General features: G+C 44.0%; 1 protein-coding gene across 2 annotated transcripts in view; it reads right to left on the bottom strand.

Annotated features, from left to right (window-relative positions):
- Positions 1-20,760, bottom strand: part of PXDN (peroxidasin) — a 565,162-nt gene that overhangs the window by 252,595 nt on the left and 291,807 nt on the right. For both annotated transcript variants that reach the window (XM_085610787.1, XM_085610786.1), the window contains one exon: positions 5,920-6,089. In XM_085610787.1, coding sequence (XP_085466913.1) covers positions 5,920-6,089 — 170 coding nt within the window. The remainder of the gene's footprint in view (positions 1-5,919; positions 6,090-20,760) is intronic.

Below are 20,760 nucleotides of genomic sequence, written 5' to 3'. Positions count from 1 at the left end.
TCGCTCCTCCTGTGTGCAGACTCGTGAGAGAAACGTATGTGTGTTGGTGTTATGGGCCCCACCAATGAATGCATGTGTGAATGAGTTAGCATGACGACGGGTCTGCGACGCAGGGAGGATTTGTAACTTTTGTCCCCTCCCTGGTTTTGCGCTGGATCACTATCACTTATGAATAGTGCTCCCTCCGGTATAAGGCAAGGCCTTTTTTCAGAGCACCAGACTCCTCTCTTCCGCTACAGCATGGGAACAGGTGAGAGTAACTAAGCCTTCTCAACCCAGGTCCCTGGGGTCGCAGAGACTGCAGGTTTTCAGTCAGTCAGATGTTTAGGGACCAGCATTTTTAGAAAGCTGACAAAGAAAGGGAGGCTTTAATGAGCAGTGACCCGCCAGGCTTAAGTGTCTGGAGGCTACAAGCCAGACTGGGGCATAAAGACGGGGAGGGGGCACATGCCAGACTGAAGCGTAAGGGACCACAAACTAGACTGGGGCCCAAGGAGGTACAAGCAAACTGGGACTGAAAGGGGTGGTACGAGCAAGACTGGCGGGTGACTGAGCAGAAGCCAGACAGCTGTGCAAGGGGGTCGCAGGCCAAACAGAAGAGTAATGGAGGCAAATGCACATCTGAGGGAAATGTGTGGCAAGGGCCCGATTGCAGTGTGATGTGGTTTTGGGGGCATTGGTCACACTGAGGGTACTGGCCAGGGTAGGGCTTGTGGGAGGAGGACACAGGAGGAGCCGCCCCCAAGTGGCACGTTCAGGTAGTCTTTGTTTTTCTGCCATCAGCACACATTCTTGAAATCTTATAAAGTGAAACTAGAAGTCCCACATGGTAATGTGCTCTACTCTTCAAAAACTTGTACTGGCTAAAAGTAGCAGTGGCTAGTGGCACACATTATGGGGCCAATTGGCTGCTATTCAGGACAGCTCACCTACCTAGCTCTACCCTATGCTACAAGATGGTAACATAGTATTCAGTTTCTCCCCTTAATGAAGAGCTTGTATGCCCGTCAAAAATAAAATTAATTCTGCCTGTCACCTTCGCTATAATAACGTCTTTCAGGACAAAACATCACCCTTTGATGTCAGAAAAACATCCCCAGTTGGTGTCTGAGTTGCAGTGAAAATTGAAAACCTGGGATCACTGCCGGCTTCCCTACTAGCTAATTTGTGTGATCCTAGGCTGATATTTTCATTCATTGAATCCGTTTTATTCATTGATGTAAACAAGGAGAGGTCTAAAGCTGAGGACTTCTATTTCCCTGAGATAGTCTCAGATGTGTATTCTATTCAGACCTCTTCACACCTCTCCCAGGCAAAAACGAGGTTGTGACATGAACTTATTGTTGCTTCGCTGCAACAGGTCCATCTAGAGCAGCAGATTACAACTTTTGCTATCTCTTTCTTCTGCCTTATTTTAATAGCTTACATGAACAAGCAGAGGATTTTTTTTTTTGCACCCCCTAGATAGAGAAACGCTAGAATCTCTTTCTGCATGTTTCCACTTTCTACACTTTCCAAACTACTGAGTAGTGTGCAGCACACATCCAGCAGGTTTTTGGTATGTATAATTTTGCAGCACTAGAGATTTTATTTGTATTCTTCATGATTGCAAGCATGCTCACTCTATAATATAAAAGCACTACGCACCAAGGTTTTAAGTGGTTTGTACAAAAGGTGGTGGTGTGGCCATGTATTACATGGGATAAAGTCATACACCCTGGCGTACATGTTTGACCTTGTTCCCTTTTCAATGCATTAATAACTTTAGCCAATCTATTCCAAAATTGTGCTATAAATGCACTTTTGATTTCATTTTTTAAAACTTTTCCTCAAGGGGCAGTGGGAACCTATGAAAACTTACTTGAGGAAACCTTCCTTGCTGAAATTCAGGTCAGGTATTTCATTGGGCTTTATGTGGTACCATTTGAGGATGCGGCTGGAGCCACTAGAGCAAGTGGTTGGAGCCAGTGTAGGAAGTGGGTGGAGCCGGGGGAAGTGGGTGTGGCATCCTAAAAAAAATTGAGCACCCGGATTTCATATTTTACACATTAAGCACTGCGCACGACGCCTCCTACCAACGTGCAGGAGTACTGCTGACAAAAACTTTCCAGATCCAGCCTGACGCCTGGGGGTAATTCTGAGGTAAGGAATCTATCACTACGTGTTTCTTTCAGATACATCCATCACTGGAATCAGTTTGATACGAAACATCTTGGGTTTCAGTGACACCATCATGTAGCTGGGGAACACGTAATAACCAGTGCCCAGCACATGTAGTTGAACTGGCTTCCCTGTTCACTTGTGATATCTAAGAATCGACTTAGACATCATAGGAGCATATCTGCTCATGAAGATAAGTCCACACATATAGTACAGTTAACCATGCCTTAGGGCTGTAAGGCCTGCTGTAGGGGAGACTTACCTATACTGCATGCAGTGTCTGCAGGCCTGGCACACAGGAGGTGTGCCATGTCATGTCTTCACTTTTCTCTGCACCATGTCACGCAGCCTACAATGGCAGTTTCCATGAGTAGGCTGAGGGGTCTCTTAGGGTGGCACAATACATGCTGCAGCTCTTAGAAACCCTCTTTAGTACCCCATGCCCTAGCGGCCAGGGGTATCATTCAATAGGGACTTGCAGGTGGTGCTAAAGATTCCCAACTGGGGAACAATTGTACAGTTTTAGGGACAGATATCTGGCACTGGGGACATGGATAGCAGGATCCCAGTGCACTTCTGTGAAAATTACATCACATACCAGGCAAAAAGTGGGGGTGACCATGTCAAAAAGAGGCCCTTTCCTACAAATGTCTGTACACTGACAATGCCATTGTGACAGGCCTAACTGTCCAATGCAGAAAACCAGAGTACACATTAAAATACTAATAATGCTAACTCTGGAAAGTGACAAGTTGTAAAACTATTTAAACCATTGTTTTAATCGGTATTACAAATCCACTTCAATTAAGTTGTCTGATTTTAGTAAATGTAACTTTTTTAAAGTTACCCTTTCTCTGCCTAACATTCCTGGCAGCTAATCAGCATTAACTCTTCAGCTACTCTCAGCCTATGCCTCAGCCAACGAAGCGGTGTGAAATTCCTCAGTGGAATACACAACAGGCTGACCTGAATGAGCAGTTGACTCCTTTAAGTTCAATTGAATATGCAGGATTGGCAATGTGGGCATTCTGTTGACATCACTGTGTCAAATGCTGCTTCACAGGTCTGTTAAGGTGCATGCAACACTTTGGCACACTTGAAAGGGAAAGAACAGGATGCCAGGACAATTCATGTGTATACCCTGTCTCGTTGTCGAAGGACCCTCCTTTTGTCTTACCAGACCTCTCTCTCTGGGTTTGTTGTGGGTACAGTGCCTGCTTCAAACTGGATTTTAGCGTTGGATGTGGGAAGACACTGTTGATTACTATAGTGCATTCTCCTACATACCCTCAACCCTCAGAGCCCAAGTTTAAAAAAGCAAAAAGGACAGGTAAATTATATCAGACTAGGCTCATTACCGCATATAGTATAGAAGAAAGTGAGAATAGGAGAATTATCCATATCTGGCATTTGATCAAAAAAAATCCCATTATTGGAACCTTTTAGATTCTTCCCTAGAGCTTGAGATATGTAGTTGGGACAAGTGATCACCTCATCTGGATAGAAGTCCAATTTGTTAGCAAACTAACCGTTTATCATAAAAAAGGCTGCTGACACCATTTACATTGACAATGAGTTTCAGTTTACTTTGAATGCCATGTCTGATTTTTGATACAATTGTAGTATTTGGCATCTGAGGACTTCAGTGTACAGGCCTCCAAATCATGGCATGGTGGAGACATTCAAAAGGGTTTTGGCCTAATGAATCCAGAATGCTTCAAAGCAATAAGAATGTTGCCGTAGTCATAGAGGAATTGTAATGAGTCTTAAATATCAGCCCCTCATGCAGCCACAGGGAAATCCTTGTCTGAGTACCAAGTGAAGATAACCTAATGTTAAGGCAGACACCAGGGTAGGCAGGAGGGGAAAACCGGTCAAAGATATCAACAGAGATAGAGATTTGAAAGTTGGTGACTGGATTAGGGTAAAAAAAAAAACTAGTTGATGAAAACGGTATTGTTATTTATTTTTTATTGAGGACTAGCAGACTACTCTTCCCCAGAGCCTGCATTACACTATTGCTATTGGTTTTCAATCTCCCTCTTATGCCAGCCATATCTTAACTTTTGAAAACCCTTACACCGTATAGTGCATCCTGCACTAGCAGATTAATCCTTCCTGGGGCTTGCATTGGACTGTCTCAACCGTATTTATTGCTTTTTTTAATAGGTAGGGTGTGTTTAACTCGATTTTTAGAAGACACCTGCATTGGTTCGATTGCACAGCATATTGCACTTCGAAAGATACATGCACTTACTGTGCATACTGCATTTTACGCTAGCAGATTTCTCCTTGCCAGGGCTTGCATTGCACTGTGACAACCGTTTTTACTGATTCTTCTGTTGGTGGGCTGTCTTTAACTCTTTTGTCTATGAGACACCTACATTGACTCAACTATACAGCAAATTGCACTTTGAAACACACTTGCACTTCCCTCTACTCTGCATGCTGTATCCTCTCGTGCTATGCATCACCGTATTGTCCCACTAGCCATGCGACAAAAGACTTAAACTAATGAATTTGATAACACTGGCTATGGGGTGACCGGCAACTAATGTGGCACTTATATGCGGAACTCACCTGCACTTGCCTGACTCGTAGGGCATCTTTAACTATGACATGGTAATGAGATACACCATCAATTGCACTAAGTGTCTGTCAAAGGGCAGACTATTATATGCCCTATATTTATCGATAACCCTTGTTCTTACTGTAATGGTTTTACTATGTGATTTTAATTAGTGAATTTTAAAGGCTCAATTTTCTGTCACCTGTATGTTACACAATGGAATTGTAAAGATTTTAATTAATCATACAATAAACACTTAATAGTGCCCAAAGGCTAGGAACAGGACACTGCCCCGAACATGGAATAAAGACAAATAAATAACTCATTCTCTTGCATCATTTTATGTTGAATGAAAACGACCTGTTTAGGAGGGCAAAACCTACCAATGCTTTAAACTTTTGGTAAAAAGAAACAAGCGGAAGATACGTATAATAGGAGGTATACGAACAGGTTATGAAATTGGGCATTTGTATATCTTTGAAAGGAATTACAGAAAATATAGCCCCAAAGATGAAGGGATAGTTGCAAGATTTCTGTCAACTTTTTCAGGACTTTACACAAGCTCTTTGTCGGATCAGTTCTCTTCAAATTTTAAGCACACTCTCTAAAGCAAGAATAATAATTTTACGGTATAAATTCAAAAGAATGCACATACAAAAACACAACCTCTGCCATTCTCATAACAAAAAATGTAAGCAATGCTGAAAGTGAGAGTTAGGAACATGGAATTGTGCCACTGTAAACGTTAACCATCGAAATAAGAGACAGATTAAGGGAATAGATCTTAAAGCCACAGAACAATTAGAAGAAAGGAGATTAGTTGGTAATTGTTAAAAAGAAAAAAAGACAAATTAGAAGCCTGGAGATAAAACAAATACTGAATGTTAAAGGTGGTAAGGTGGCTTATACACGGAGGATGCAGACAATAAAGCACTTTGAAGAGAAGAGTAATTTATTAAATCAAGTCCAGAAGAGTAAACAGCCTTTGCTGTGTGCTTTGCACTGTGAATGATGTCTCAAGTAGAGTAAAAAATGTAAAGAGATGCTTTAACAATTTATTATTAACGCTTGCGGTTTCCAGCATTAGATCTTACCCCACCCCTCACCCCCTAAATGTGGAGTGTGTGTATAGCTTTCATGCGGTGTTACAGGATTGTATTCATGTTCCCTGTTTGCAGCAATGCAATTACCTGGTGACCCAAAGTAACGCAGGGTAACTTCATGAGTTTTTACTTCTCCAGCTACATTCTTAGCCATGCACTGGTAAACGCCCTGGTCCGTTTCCTGGGTGTTTTGAATCATAAGGGTGCCATCTTCCAGCAAGTCCATACGTGAATCCTCAGTCATGCTCAATTCATTACTATAAACAGAAAATGAAAGATTTCGAATCACACCACCTTCCCACTTTAGAAAATGAATTAAGTCAAACCCATTACACAGGTTTTGAATTGCGGTGTAATGCGGTTATTATAGCATTTAAAAGGCAAAAAACACAACACACTTAAATAATGTCTTGAATGAAAAGGGTGCATCTGAGATCTAACATTTAAACTTCTAAATGCTTTAACTTAATTTCCCATAATATTTTTACAAGAGGACTAAAGCTTACCTCACCGACAAGATTCTCAAACATATGGTTTTAATTGAACACAGAATGTGAGATTCATGGTTGAGGAATTGACAGCAACAGAACATGTGGGCAATAGATTTGAAGCAGATTTCTTTATGTGTTACTTTTCTTTGCACGTTTGAATCAACAATGTCTTTATATATTTCACAGCTTTACAGAGACCCCCTGATGACGACCGAAGAGCTAGATAGTAACCTACTGAACGTTTTCCCTATGAGTAGGGTTCTCTAGCTATACTGACAGCAATCGCACATATAGATCTTTTTATATATTTGTAAATGCTTCTTTGCTGATTAGTGAGCTTCAGGTTTTGGGGTTGGGTGAGGGAGTTAATGTGGGTAAGAGTCAAGAACTAGAGAGAAGAGTGAGTGCACGAATGGATGAATGAATGTGTGAAAGAGTGGATGGATAATTAATAATTACACTGATAGATCGCTGATTGCACGGTTGAGTAAGTGACTGCATGCCAGGCTGGGTGGATGAAAGGGTGCGTGAATGAATGGATGAGCAAATGCATACATGGATGTTGGCAGGTTACATCAGTCTTAGAGGCTGATGCTTCAAAACACAACCACTGACTCAATTACATTGACTTAATCACCAGATTACATGGTTGCTTTCTACTATGCATCTACCGTTTTTTTTTTTTTTTTAAATCTTGACACTGAGTTATTTCCAGGCCCAGTTACAGTTTTAGATATGGAAAAAGAAACAAGCGAGCAAACACTGAAGCTGACAAAGTTGTTTCCCACACCCCAAGCCAAGATGTGAACTTATGGCAAAAGTGAAGTCTCTGACAATAACACGCACACTATGAGTATACAAACACACTGCTAAGGTGAACTCAGTAGTGTCTTACCTACTTCCGGGCAATAGCCATTCATGGTGAAAGAGGTACAAAGGAAATCAGAAAGCATAGACAGACAGGAACAAGAAAAACTAACCCTTTCCCTACAAGGACACAGACACACGTTCTGTCTTCTGAGCTCATGCACCCCAGCACGTCAACTTAAAACAAGCATTGGCATAGCCAATAGATCTCGCTTTTGGGACCTTATAAGTATTTAGTTATGCAGCACAATATCCTTGCTGCAACAACATCAACTGTTGCATGGCTAAACATGGCGAGACCTATTGGCTACGCCAATGCTTGTTAACAATGCCCTTGCTGAAAGGCTACAAAGCAGTGCCCGCTAGAAGTTAGCAGTTGGAGTACATAGGTTTGCATGTGAGAACTTGGATGTGATATTCCAGGTAATAAAGTGAAAGGTGACAATCATTAGTAAAATGCACAAACCATTTCTATCACATGTATAGTTGCTAAATCTCAGCCAAGCTGAATACTAGTCAGGAGGGTGCATAGTGGATTGATACCCCAATCTTGTACACACAAACACACATTCATGAAGTTATGGCTTACTGGGTGGAGGCAATTAAAACTTGCACTTCTGACTAGGTTTAAGTGCATTAGCAAGAAAGTGAAATTATTTGTGGATAATGAATTTGGGACTTTCAGTTACAGAAGTATGTTGAAGTGTAACATCTGATTTCGAATATATTGTTAAACATGAAAAGGGGGAAATAAATATGTTCTGAAATGGCAGTTCCCTCTTTTATTTTCAGTGAACATGTAGACTTCATAAAAAGCACGTTTTAGTACGAGGCTGGGTTTGCAAATATATGGGAAATAAATATTTGTAAATTTGTTTATGAATAGTTACCTAATAAGCTGCTAGTTTTGGATCAAACGCTTTAAACTATAAACTAAAATGGACGCTGTATATAACGGGAGGGCTCATAGTGACAAAATTCTCCACAGCATCCTTTGCCGTCATGGTAGGAGGCCAACAGGAGTGCATGCTTGACAAGAGAAGGCATTCCATGAACACATCAGAGTAGGAAAAGTCACAATCAATGACTTATAAGTTCTATTTGCCCAACAGAGGCTACCGTTACGAAAAACACTACCCTTTGCAAATAGTGTAACACCCTTCACAAGCATCTCCGTGTTGGGGCACACACAGTCAATCACTGGTCGAACAGCCAGGTCTTGAGTTTCCTCCTGAAGGTCAGCAGGTCTTGGGCCTGTCGTAGGCTGAGTGGGCGGGTGTTCCAGGTTTTGGCAGCGAGGTGGGAGAAGGATCTGCCGCTGGTGGTAGTTCTTCGGATGCATGGGACGGTGGCCAGGGAGAGGTTAGAAGCGATGAAGTTTTCCGTGTCCGAGCGGAGAGGTCTTGAGGATTTGTAGGATATGATGAGTTCCTTAAGAACAGGGGGGCCTTGATTTTGTAGTAGTTTGTGAGCTAGACACAGGGCCTTGAATTTGACCCGCTCTCTTATGGGAAGCCAGTGGAGGAGTTTTAGGGCCGGTTTGGCCGACGCTCTGGCAGGGGTCTTTGTGAGAATCCGGGCCGCGGTGGTCTGAATTCTCTGAAGTTTGTTCAGCGTCGCTTCAGGGGCGCCCAGGTAGATCACATTGCTATAATCAAGCCTCGAGAGTACTAGGCCTTGAATTAGCAACTTTTGGGAGTTGGTGGGCAGGAGGGGCAGGACTTTCCTTAACGATTTCAAGAGCCCGAAACAAGTCCCGGCTTCAATTGCCATTAACACAATACTGTTTGTAAACCTTCCTAACGTGAACTTTTTTCTCAAACACTTCAAAGTCTGCAAAAACTGCATTCAACCATTTCACTGTCAGCAAACACCCACAAGAAGCTCGCTGCGTTCAACTAACCCCCAAACACGTTGGTGCCTGTAAATGACCCACCATATAAATCCAGAGTGCTAATACCGCACTGCCCCTCCAAACAAAAAAAAGCATGCAAATTCACGTTCAACCTGTTCCAGTACGCGAAGGAACGGTGAAAAACTAACCATGTCAGTGCCCCGAGCCACTCGTGTAAACACAGACATTTGCCCCTGACTTTAAGCTGTGGTATAGAAGATACGTCATTTGTTTCTTCGTTGACAATGGCATTTGAACGTTGGCATTAAAGGCCGAGTCATATTTACAAACGCTGTACGGAAAGATAATACAACCACATAGTTCACGAAATTCAATGTCATTTTAGAAGTACATAAAGCGATATACATAAACAACCTTTATTCAGTAATGAACAGGGGTGAACAAAGCTGGCAAGATAGGATTCCCTCGGTCTCCTACTCCCAACACAGTCAGGCACAGGAAGCTTCTTTTTCGTTCAAAGAATTTGTGAAAACACTACTAGTGTATAAAACAGAACTGTAACATGAATCCTTAACCCTGGTTTGCTGAATGTGGCATTGTAAATGACAATGCCAATAGGCATTGTTATTTGCAATGTCAATAGCTCAAACTCACGTAAATGCGAGACCTAATGCATTGCAAATGCTTGTTATGGTCTTATAACTGCTCCAAAGATGCAAAAGTTTTTTTAATCAACATTTTGCAGTTTATTTTCCACATTTGCATGTTCTCGACGATTTTGGGATCTTGTCAGAGGTGAACTATGTGCATGTGAGAATGTGCAGTATGACGTTGCGGTTTATTTTGTAACATGAATGTGGAAAGGTTGTCCACCGTGCAGCTTCAAGCGTGAGAGTCCCTCAACAGCACTGCAGTATTTCAATACAGAGCCACACTGCACATTATTATTATTATTATTATTATTATTTTATTTTGTAGAGCGCGTAGTCACCCGGAGGTATCCCAGCGCTAAAAGATCCTATCTCCTAAGTTCAGTGGGAAAAGGGAGAGAAAGAGGGAGAGGGAAGAGGAGGGGGAGGGGGGCACAGAGGATCAGGGTTAAGGACAAGCATGATTCACTGAGGGAAGAGGTGAGTTTTGAGCCGTTTCCTGAAGCGGAGATATTGTGGTTCGAGTCGCAGGACGCGGGGGAGTGAGTTCCAGAGTCGTGCAGTATGGACTGAGAAACGTCTTCCTCCTGACCGGGCTTTCTTGAATCTGGGGGTAGCGATGAAGTTTTCCGTGTCCGAGCGGAGAGGTCTTGAGGATTTGTAGGATATGATGAGTTCCTTAAGAACAGGGGGGCCTTGATTTTGTAGTAGTTTGTGAGCTAGACACAGGGCCTTGAATTTGACCCGCTCTCTTATGGGAAGCCAGTGGAGGAGTTTTAGGGCCGGTTTGGCCGACGCTCTGGCAGGGGTCTTTGTGAGAATCCGGGCCGCGGTGGTCTGAATTCTCTGAAGTTTGTTCAGCGTCGCTTCAGGGGCGCCCAGGTAGATCACATTGCTATAATCAAGCCTCGAGAGTACTAGGCCTTGAATTAGCAACTTTTGGGAGTTGGTGGGCAGGAGGGGCAGGACTTTCCTTAACGATTTCAAGAGCCCGAAACAAGTCCCGGCTACTTTCTTTGCCTGCACGGTAAACGAGAGGTCGGTGTCGAGCCACACACCCAGACTTTTTACTTCTTCTTTGGGTTCAGGGGGAGGGCCCAGACAGGCTGGCCAGATGTTCGGGGAGAGTATGGGTCCTTTCGGGCCGAGGAGCAGAACCTCCGTTTTCGATACATTTAATTTTAGGGCTGAGGTGTTCATCCAGCGATGGACCTGCGCAAGGCAGTTAAATAAGTCTGCTGGTTGTTGTCTGGGGTGAGATAGTGAAACAACTAATTGTGTGTCGTCGGCGTAACTGACGACGCTCACTCCGAATGGGATGATGACCTCCTCCAATGTGGACATATAGATATTAAATAATGTGGGGCTCAGGGAGGAGCCCTGAGGCACGCCACATTGGAGGGGAATTTCGGAGGAGCGGGCGTTATTCTCCCAGATCTGATAGGTCCGTTGAGCCAGAAAGGATGAAAGCCAGGCTAGAGCAGAGCCCTCTACACCAGCTCCCTTGAGTCTTTTGATGAGAAGTTGGTGGTTGACGGTATCGAAGGCCGCACTTAGGTCGAGGAGGATCACTGCCACTGATCCTCCTCCGTCCAATAGCGCTCTGGCCTCCTCTACCGCTGCCAGGAGGGCGATGTCCGTGCCCTGCCCTGGACGAAAGCCCGTCTGGGAACTTTTTAGTATGTTATTGACCTCCAGGAACTGGGAGAGTTTTTTATTAACCAGTTTTTCAGCAATCTTGCTGATTCCCGGAAGTAGGGAAATGGGCCTATAGTTAGCCAGGTTTTCGGGATCGAGGGAGGGTTTCTTTAACAGAGCTTTCACGACTGCCGCCTTCCAGCTCGGGGGTACAACTCCCTGTTGGAGTGAGGTGTTGATCAGATGGGTCACGGGGGGAATAATCGTGGGGGCTACCTCCTTAAGGATTCGAAGCGGGGCGGAATGCCTGGGAGAGCCGCTTTTTATGGATTTTAACGTGTTTCCCACTTCTTCGGTCGTAACTTGACCCCAAGAGGAGAGACAACTGGGTGTTGGGGGCTGCGGGAGATCGTTTTCCTCGCACGAAATCGCGGGGGGAATTGAATCGAGAATTTTTTGCATTTTGTCAAGAAACAAATCCGCCAATTGTTGGCATTTTATCTGGTCCGCTTTGGGGTCTGTGGAGTGTCTCGGTCCAGGTACTGGGGTTTTCAGAAGATCTTTTAGGATGGCGTAGGATTCCTTGCTGGAGCATACTGCTTTCTCTATTCTTTCCTGGAAGAAAGCGCTTTTAGTTTTTCGGATGGCAGTTTTGTAATTTAAGAGAGAGGTAGAATAAACATCTTTGTTTATTTCCGATTTGTCTTTGCTCCAGGAGCGTTCCGTTCTCTTGCACTCTTGGCGCAGGGCTTTAAGCTCTGGAGTATACCAAAGGGCCGAGGCTACTCTTTTAGAATGTTTGAAGGAGGAAGTTTTGGGGATGAGTGCATCTAGAGAGGAGGTGATCCATTCATTAAACTGCTTATAGACTGTGGCAGGATCGGTGGAGAGCTCAGGGGTGGACTCTGCAAGGGCGGCGGCCCATTCCTCAGGTGCGAGTTTGTGCCACCGTCTGTCAGTGACCTGAATTTTAGTGGTTTGGGGGTTGGTGGTGGGTATTTCCCAGGAGATAGGGACAAGAAAGTGGTCCGTCCATGGAAGGACCAAGGGTGGCCTGGTGGTGATGGTTGCCACATTAGTGAGGACGGGATCCAGTAGGTGTCCCTTCTCATGGGTGGGCTCATTGTTAACCAGTCGGATATTGAGTGACAATAGGTCTTGAAGGAGGTCGGCGGCTATCCGGTCCGTGGGGTCTTTGAAGTGTAAGTTCAGGTCGCCTAGGACGAGGAAGTTGGAGGCGGAAGATGCTAATTGTGAGACTGATTCAGTGACAGCATTAAGGAATTTCCCAGGGGTACCCGGGGGGCGGTAGATCAATAGCCCTGACAGGGAGTGAGCTGGGGAGGATTGAATGGAGAATTGGCAGCTTTCGCAGTCCTCGATATGGGCGTTAGAAGTTCTACAAGTAAGTTTCTCCTTGAAGATTATGGCTACCCCCCCTCCCCTCCCTTTGGGTCTGTGTAAAGCTTGACAGAGGTACCCTGGGGGCAGGGCCATGACAATGTCCGAGTCGGCGCTGTCTGATAGCCACGTTTCCGTGAGAAAGAGCAGATCAAAGTCATGATCTTGAATTAACAGATTTGTTTCGAGCGCATGTTTTGGAAGGGAGCGGCAATTAAGGAGTCCAATCTTGAGTCCGGGTTTTGTTGAGCTAATGAGAGTCGGAGTGCAGCGCATACAGTTAAAGAAGGGTTTACCTTCGGTATGCGTGTGGTAGCAGGCCAAGATTTCCTTCGGTTGGAGTGCGCGGAGCATGTCTCCGGTATACACCACGCGATCAAAAGGGATATCCGACAGACTCTCTGGGCCTGGGTCCGTCTGGGCCCGGACGGGCCCAGACGGGCTTGCCTTTGGCGCGCCTTCAGCGCGCTGACGGCGCGCCCGCTGCGCCCGTCCGCTGCGCGTACGCGGGACGCACATGTTTATGTAGGTGAAGGGGGCGTGGCCTCGAGTGAGTGGGCGTGGCCAAAGACCGGCTCACAGGCTGCTGGCGCTGACGCCGATGATTAGGGCGTTCCCTCAGCAGCTTAGCTCTGCTGCGTGGGTGAGTGACGAAACTATCGTGGTCTCCCTGAGAACAATCAGGTGAGAGAATGGGTAGCAGTGCAAATAGTACAAACAAGTTTTTTTAAAAGCAGAGATTCAGAGTGATTAAAAGTAGCGCTCCCGGCTGTGCCTCAGGAGAAGGTTCTAACCTTCATGCACAGGATTGAGGAGTTTCTCTTATTGTGGACGAGAGTGCATGCTGTGGTTTTAGAAATGTGTGTGGCTGTTTCTACCAGGGAATGTTTCCAGTCCCTTGTGATTTTGAGGGAACAACGGCTTGGCAACTCGCTGTACTTAGAAGTGTATGTGAAGCACAGAAGGGAAAGTCGGTTGTGTATCGTACTAGGTCAGAAAATGGTTGTCCACTGCCTAATGTATGCATGCAGCCTGACCCTCAGTAGGGGAAAGTGCACGGTGTGTGGTGCTGGATAGACACAGCCCCCATCAATATGTCATTTGGTGCTAGCTATATTTCTGCAAAATGTAGCCGTGACTGAGTGTGAAAACTATTAAGGGCTCGCAATGTTAGTCTTGAAGGACAGCAGAGCCAACTAGTTTTAACATCTCCTTTCAAACACCACTCTCTCAAGCGCCTAGAAGCAAATGTATTGTGCAATGCACGCTATACCAGTTGGATAAATATATCACTGTAGCTTATCTACGAATAGTAGTCCTAGGGGCACGGAGCTGCAGGGACTTGTTGCGTGAGAAAACTGCCATTCTTTCAAAATGAAATATTCAAAGCACCGAGGGGGAGGCAAGGCATTTGCGAAAACTGCGCTACAGGAAAGAATGAAAAAAACAGACTGAAGGGAAGGAAGTGTTGTGATGAAGCAGGAGTGAGAGAAGACATCGACTTCCCTTTCATGCACTAATTTGAGAATCAACATAAGATTATAAAATAATGTAAGGGGGCTCAGAGAGATCAAAAAAGGAAGGAACGGAGCCAAGAAAGAGGCAGGTTCAGTGACTGTCAACATAGCGCCATTGCTTTCAACTGTGCTCTAACTAAACACTCGGGCTGGTCGATGACCGCAGCTTCCGGTGACTAAGCCTTCGGCGTCGTGAGGTCAGTAAACAGCGGAGACCTTTTGAGATCGCACAGTAGGGCCGTTCAGTCTATACATAGGACATGAAGAGTCACTGGGACTGATGGCTGGCTGTTCACCCACAAGCCAGTTATTAGCGGAAATGATGTCAGGCAGGCATTCAGAGGGCTAGCAACTCCACTGCTTTCGCACATTAGAGCCAGACACGCGAGGGGGAGCAGGCAGCCAAGGGCAGAACGAGCTATGGATGTAAAGAAGTTCCTTATGCAGTTCAATGCGAGCACTGGTGGAGTGGAGGCGGAAGGATACACCCAAACATCAAAGAGTATTTAGTGAGTTTTGAATACTCGACTGGACTGAGCCAAAACATGATTAACAATCTATCAAGCTACTGGCTGAAAGTTACTGGTCAAAAAGCCAGTGGGTGAAAGGGCGGAAAAAAGCCAAAGCTATGTATATTGATAGCAGTGCTGTCAAATCCCAGACATAAAAAGAGAATCTGAAGTGTGACCCTAAGGTGACAGGATACCGCACGTTATCTTGTAAATTTATGTGCAACTAAAGTAGCCCTCGGTTTAGATGAGGTCATTCCACAAACCTCAGTGTAGTTGGGCATCGATCAACTAACTATACTGTAGGGCCTGTGGAGATGAATGAAATAATGTAATTAAAGGGCAGTACAATGTCACAAAGAACTAAATGTTGGCTGTCACCTTTAACTAAGGAAGCGTTGGCCGCGCGCGAGCGGCTGGAGACGCAATATGTGGTGGGGGAGGGGGAGAAGCGGGAGTTGTGTGTGCGCGTGCGTCATCGTGATCTCGATCGCTCTGAAAGCGAAAGTGATCACGATCGCGATGACGCACAAGTTTTCAAAGTGCTGCTGGCGGCTGGCTTCGCGCGTGCACGATCTCGTGAACGCAAGCATTAAGCCAGCCAGCAGCACTTTGAAAAGCCCACATACAAAATGTCTCTCCGAGCCAGCGCATGCGGTGGGCTCAGCGAGACCTAAAAAGGGTGAAACAACCTAAGGCTCATTTAAAAGGCAAACAAAAAAGTAGCTATTCATCTGCCTACATATACATTACCGCATAAGTCTTTAAGTGGAGAAATTAACTACTAAAATGTAGTACATTATCAAGCATGCACAGTAAACACACTCCCAATATGCGCACACTGTTCTTTGTTTACTCCCATTAATGCTCCTGCCCACTATCAGTCAGACCGAAAGCTTGACAGAAGATTGTTCAATTAGGGAGGCTCTTCTGACATATTTTAGAAGTATGTGAATTAAGTTGATGGACAGAGCTGATAATGGGATATATTGGTGAATCCTAATGGATAGACATAGGGATAGATCACAAGTTTTTGCAAGACAAAGTCCAATTTATTCATCCAAATCATTTTGGTAGGCCAAAGTGAAAAGCAAGAAAGTGCAGCCACCATGTGTTTCGCCCCTTGTGGAGTGCAGGCCTGAGGTTTTTCAAAGCCGGAACTAATACAGGAGTATAAAACCAAATACCAAAATAATCCCCAATGTGAATAGAATTACATTTCCAATATAAAGAGCAAAATAACCCATTGCATACTCCATTAACAAGGGTTGAACCGTACCCAAGAAGAAACTGCAAATGTGGACAAAAAGGTGGTCACATCAGAAGATAGCCCAAGGATCATCCGAGTTGGACAGGAGTAACAAGACAAACATAGAATATAATAGACGTCACAAACTTTAAACATCAAAGAAGCACAGTCAATAGATAGGGAGTAGTCCAAGACCAGCAAAAATTACCATAAAATAATAATAGCATACAATATATTGTTTCATATCATACATACAGATTCAGTGAAGAGAACGACTTGGATTAATAAATTGAACTTTGCTGTGTAAAAACTTGTGATCTATCCATATTTCTATCCATTAGGATTTAGGATTGACCAATATTCCTGTTAACAGCTATGTCCACCAAATGCATTCATGTTCCTTTTCTAATGGGTTAGGGGTCTTCCATTTTGGACATCTGGTTACTAGCAAACTAGCCTATTATAAGAGGATGGAAACCTCCAAGATCGTCAACCCTTTCTACACTAATATTTGAGAATTATGACAATAAGTTTAAATTGCATCAATGATCCAATGCACAGGGACTAGGAGAATATATTTTAGCATAGCTGCCCACAGCTCAACAATGCACCAGAGCGGGAGCCAACAGCTCGTAGAACTGGTTTGTACTGGACTATGCACAGGGACACCAAATGTGCCCCTCATGCAGACTTTCTGGCGCTGGCAAGCGCACCCCCCTGTCCCAATACACTAAATTCTGTCTGGGAGGTTGTCACACCTCCCTGTGACAGGATGCCTATTGTTCCACCTTCCTTTGCTTGAGCTTGGCTAAGCAGCAGGAGGATAGAAATGTGTCTGGTCGGCAGCAACCATTTGGTGCTGTCCAGGACTCGAAGATTGGCACCGGGAACACTGAGAGCCTAACGGAGGGCTCTTCCAGTGCTTAGAAACACACCTCCCACACCGTTTACGAGGTGGGGGTATAATTCCAACATGTTTGATACCAAACATGATAGGATTCATTGCAGCTGTTTTTGAGATGGTGATAGCGTAATTACGCGGTGCCCCTCTATATAGTATATGACTGCTTCACTGACAACACAGGAGAATGGACTCTGTAGACTGCAGGGGTGTCCTGCTCATGACCGTTCTGTGCCCCACCAGTATGTGAGGAGAGGAACTAAAAGAGGATCATCAACAACAAAATGGTGACTTACCAGTAGGAGTAGTTTAGCAGCTTGAAGAGTTTCCGGGATTCACATGCTGTGCACCATTCCGCCATCTAGTGGTTGGGTCCGGAATAGTCTTATTTTTCGTTTTGGGCATCATCGACCACCATTTAGATGGTCTTTTAGTGAATTGTTAGAAATCTGATTTCCCACCGGTTTGTATTCCTTGTAGGAGAGGCCGGGTGGGTCCCATGTGAATCCAGACAACTCTTCAAGCTGCAAAACTACTCTTACTGGTAAGTAACCACTTCGTTTTATAGCATGAATACTTTTCTGGATCCACATGCTGTGCATCAGATTACGTAGCGGTTTCTCCCTTCTTGGGGAGGCTGTAGTCAGAGGAAGACTTTGGGAACAGGTGTTGAAGTACCTTTTATCCTATTTCTGCTTACTTATTTGTATGTCCACACAGTAATGTTTATTGAAGGTGTGTGGTGTTGCCCATGTAGCTGCTGCACATATAGTGCATATGGGCACATTGGGCATAAATGCCAGAGTCACTTCCTTCTTCCTAGTTGAGTGAGCTGTTGGTTGGACCGCTAATTCGTTGCTTGCAGTGGTATAGCATAATTGGATGGTTTGGACAATCCATTGTGCAATAGTTGCCTTTGTGACAGGCGTTTAATGAGTCTGTTCTATTTTCTGTAGATAGTACAGTAGTGCCCTCCTTACATCCAGGGTATGGAGGCTTCTTTTTCCTCTTGTTTTTTGGGTCCTTGATGAAGACCAGAAGGAGAATACTTTGATTTAAGGGAAATTTGGATTTCACTTTTGGTAGGAATTGTGGGTTCGTTTTTAAAATAGCCTTTTCCTTATGGATCTTGATGGAGCAGGGGAAAATACAAAAATTTTGTACCCCTTCAAAGTTAATGACCTCATAACCTTAAAATTACTAATTGTTTGAATGAATGTACTAATCAATCAATGCACCTTAATTAGACACTACAGGCGGTAAAACTAACTGGCATATGCAAAATCTAATTTACTTACAGATGTGGAATTAAATTAACATAGGTTTGTGTTTCGTGTAGAAAATAGAAATAAAATTGCATGTATTTCATTTGTAGGTAAATATTGGGGCAAAGAATGCAGATGGTAAGTAAAATGGCTTTAAATGTTGCTTATGCTAGGTAACACCTAACACGGGTCATTAGAATGGTGGGTGGTAAACAGAAGGGCTTATTTTCTATGTCTAATTTCTGCTATGTTGTTTTCGCATTAGTTCCGTTCAGGCCTGCTAGGCCTCGCTGAGAAAATGGCCACTGCCGAGAGATTTGATCACGTGTAACCAGGATGGCCCCTGCGCATGAGCAGAATGGAAGTTACAGTCACAAGTGTGGCCTATGCCTGGAGTGAGAGATGTCAAGGCTGCACTGGCCTAGGATAAGAGTCGATGCCAAGATTCTCTGTACAAAAGCATGGGAACGGATTAAAAACTTGGACTGCAGCATTTATTAATAATAGCAGTTGTTACAAATGTCGTACCATGACAAGTCACGAGGATATGCATGAATATGTAATTTACAGAACCGGTTTAGGCAAGGAGGACAATGAGGCGACCATCACCACCCCTCCAATGGACCAATAGAAATGAATACAGCCACTAAAAAGTTTCAATTCTGGGTATTGCAAGTTAGTGAAAGGGTATAAGAATGGTGCTTATGATGAGGAAGTGGCACTTGTTTATTTTTCTATTCAACACGACACGCTGTCTGTTGAGACGATTTTTCTCCCAGATGCTGAAAAGACTTTGACAGATTCTGAACTTTGATGGAGAAAAGGAACGAGATCGTCGCAGGATTCTATCCTGGGAGGGATACGTCCGAGGAGGTTAGAGGAACAGTCAGTCAGTTTGGGAACCTATCCTGTGATCTGCGGTTCGTGCTCTGGTGAACCATTCTTGTCATCGCCCTAAGGCCAAGGGTAATGAGTATTTTCTGTCTCTATTTGAATCTTTAATTGAAACACTTCTGAAACTAATGGTTATAACTTTGTCTAATAAATTTTACTTATTCAATTTATTCAATGAATCTAGATAAAATTTCATGTTAACTCAAACTGAGTCTGTGGGTATTAGAATTAAAGTAATGATCTATAAAAGTTAAAGGTTTAATTGTGATTGAGCTGGACTTAATCGCTTTCAACTAATTCTTACTAGTTGGTCCATTGACCCTAAATTAACGGAGTACCTTGATGTGTAATCCAGAAAATTCTAGAGTTAAAATGTATATAATGTATATAGTTATTATTTAGGGGAAATTAATATTAATGTACCCCGTGTGTCTTGCAGCTCGCCAGCTTGTCACTTATCCGGAAAACTGAGTGAATGTGTGTTTTCGGTGTTATGGGCCCCACCGATGAATAAGTGGTGTGAGAGTTTTCCTGGGTTGGGTGACGTTTGTAAAGGGTTTGTTTTAGCCGCGCTGCATCAATCTGCATGTATGGTTCTTGTATGGTTAGAGCTTGTAACTCACTTACTCTTCGTTAGGATGTGATGGCAATAAGAAAAGCTGTCTTTAAAATGATGTGTTTGGGGTCGGCCTTCTGCATGGGCTCAAATGGTTTTGTTATAAGTCGTGTGAACACTATTTAAATTCCACATGTGGACTGGAGCTGTTCTAAGGGGAGCAATCGTTTGGACCCCTCTAGAAACCGTTTTAGGACAGGTCTTCTTAAAAAAAAAAGCTTTTGCATGATTTTCCTGTGGTGTAAGCTACAATGGCAGCGAGGTGTACCTTTATGCTTGATGAGACTGTCAAGAAGGTGAGTTAGATATATGATCACTGTTTATTGTATATTGATTGAGTTCATTCGGTTGTTAGCTGTGCACCAAGTGATGTACCGCTTCCATTTTGCGGCATACCATTGTTGTGTAGTTTGTTTTCTTGCCTCCTTTAGAATTTCCATTGTTAGTTGAGGCAAGTTGAGGGGGCCAAACACTACGTATTCAGGTGCCAGGCCAGCAGGCGTAACGTTGCTGGTTCCGGGTGAAAGATTTGGCCCGGTTGCATTGTTAGTATGTGTTTGTCCTCTCTGATTTTGATTAACTGTCCCTTGGACAGTCTTAGCAGACTTGAGTACCATGTTTGTCTGGCCGATTGTGGAGCAATGAGAATTAGGTTTCTCCCTGGTTGTCTTACTTTTTCCAGAACTCTTTGGATTAGAGGTATTGGTGGAAACTGGTATGCATATGTCCCTGGCCAATCTAGTGACAGGGCATTCCCTTTTGACAGGTGATGAGGAAACCTTGAGGCAAAGAACTGGCCTTTCTTGTTCTGTATTGTCGCAAACAGGTCTATCTCTGGGGTTCCCCGGAGTTTGAAGATGTATTGTACTGTCTTGTGATTCAATTCCCACTCATGGGAGCAGTTGTTCTGTCTGCTCACAAGATCTGTTGTTGTGTTGTATACTCCTGGTAGATGTATTGTTTGCAGGTTGATTCTTTGAGAAATTGCCCATTGTCAGATCTGTTGTGCTAGCTTGCTTTGCAAAAATGACTTTGTACCTCCTTGTTTGTTGAGGTAGAACATTGTGGTGGTGTT

This window comes from Triturus cristatus, chromosome 6 (assembly GCF_964204655.1).
Source record: "Triturus cristatus chromosome 6, aTriCri1.1, whole genome shotgun sequence".
NCBI classification, from domain to species: domain Eukaryota; kingdom Metazoa; phylum Chordata; class Amphibia; order Caudata; family Salamandridae; genus Triturus; species Triturus cristatus.
The sequence above is the reverse complement of the archived record's forward strand: the minus strand, read 5'-3'. Positions and strand labels throughout refer to the sequence as shown.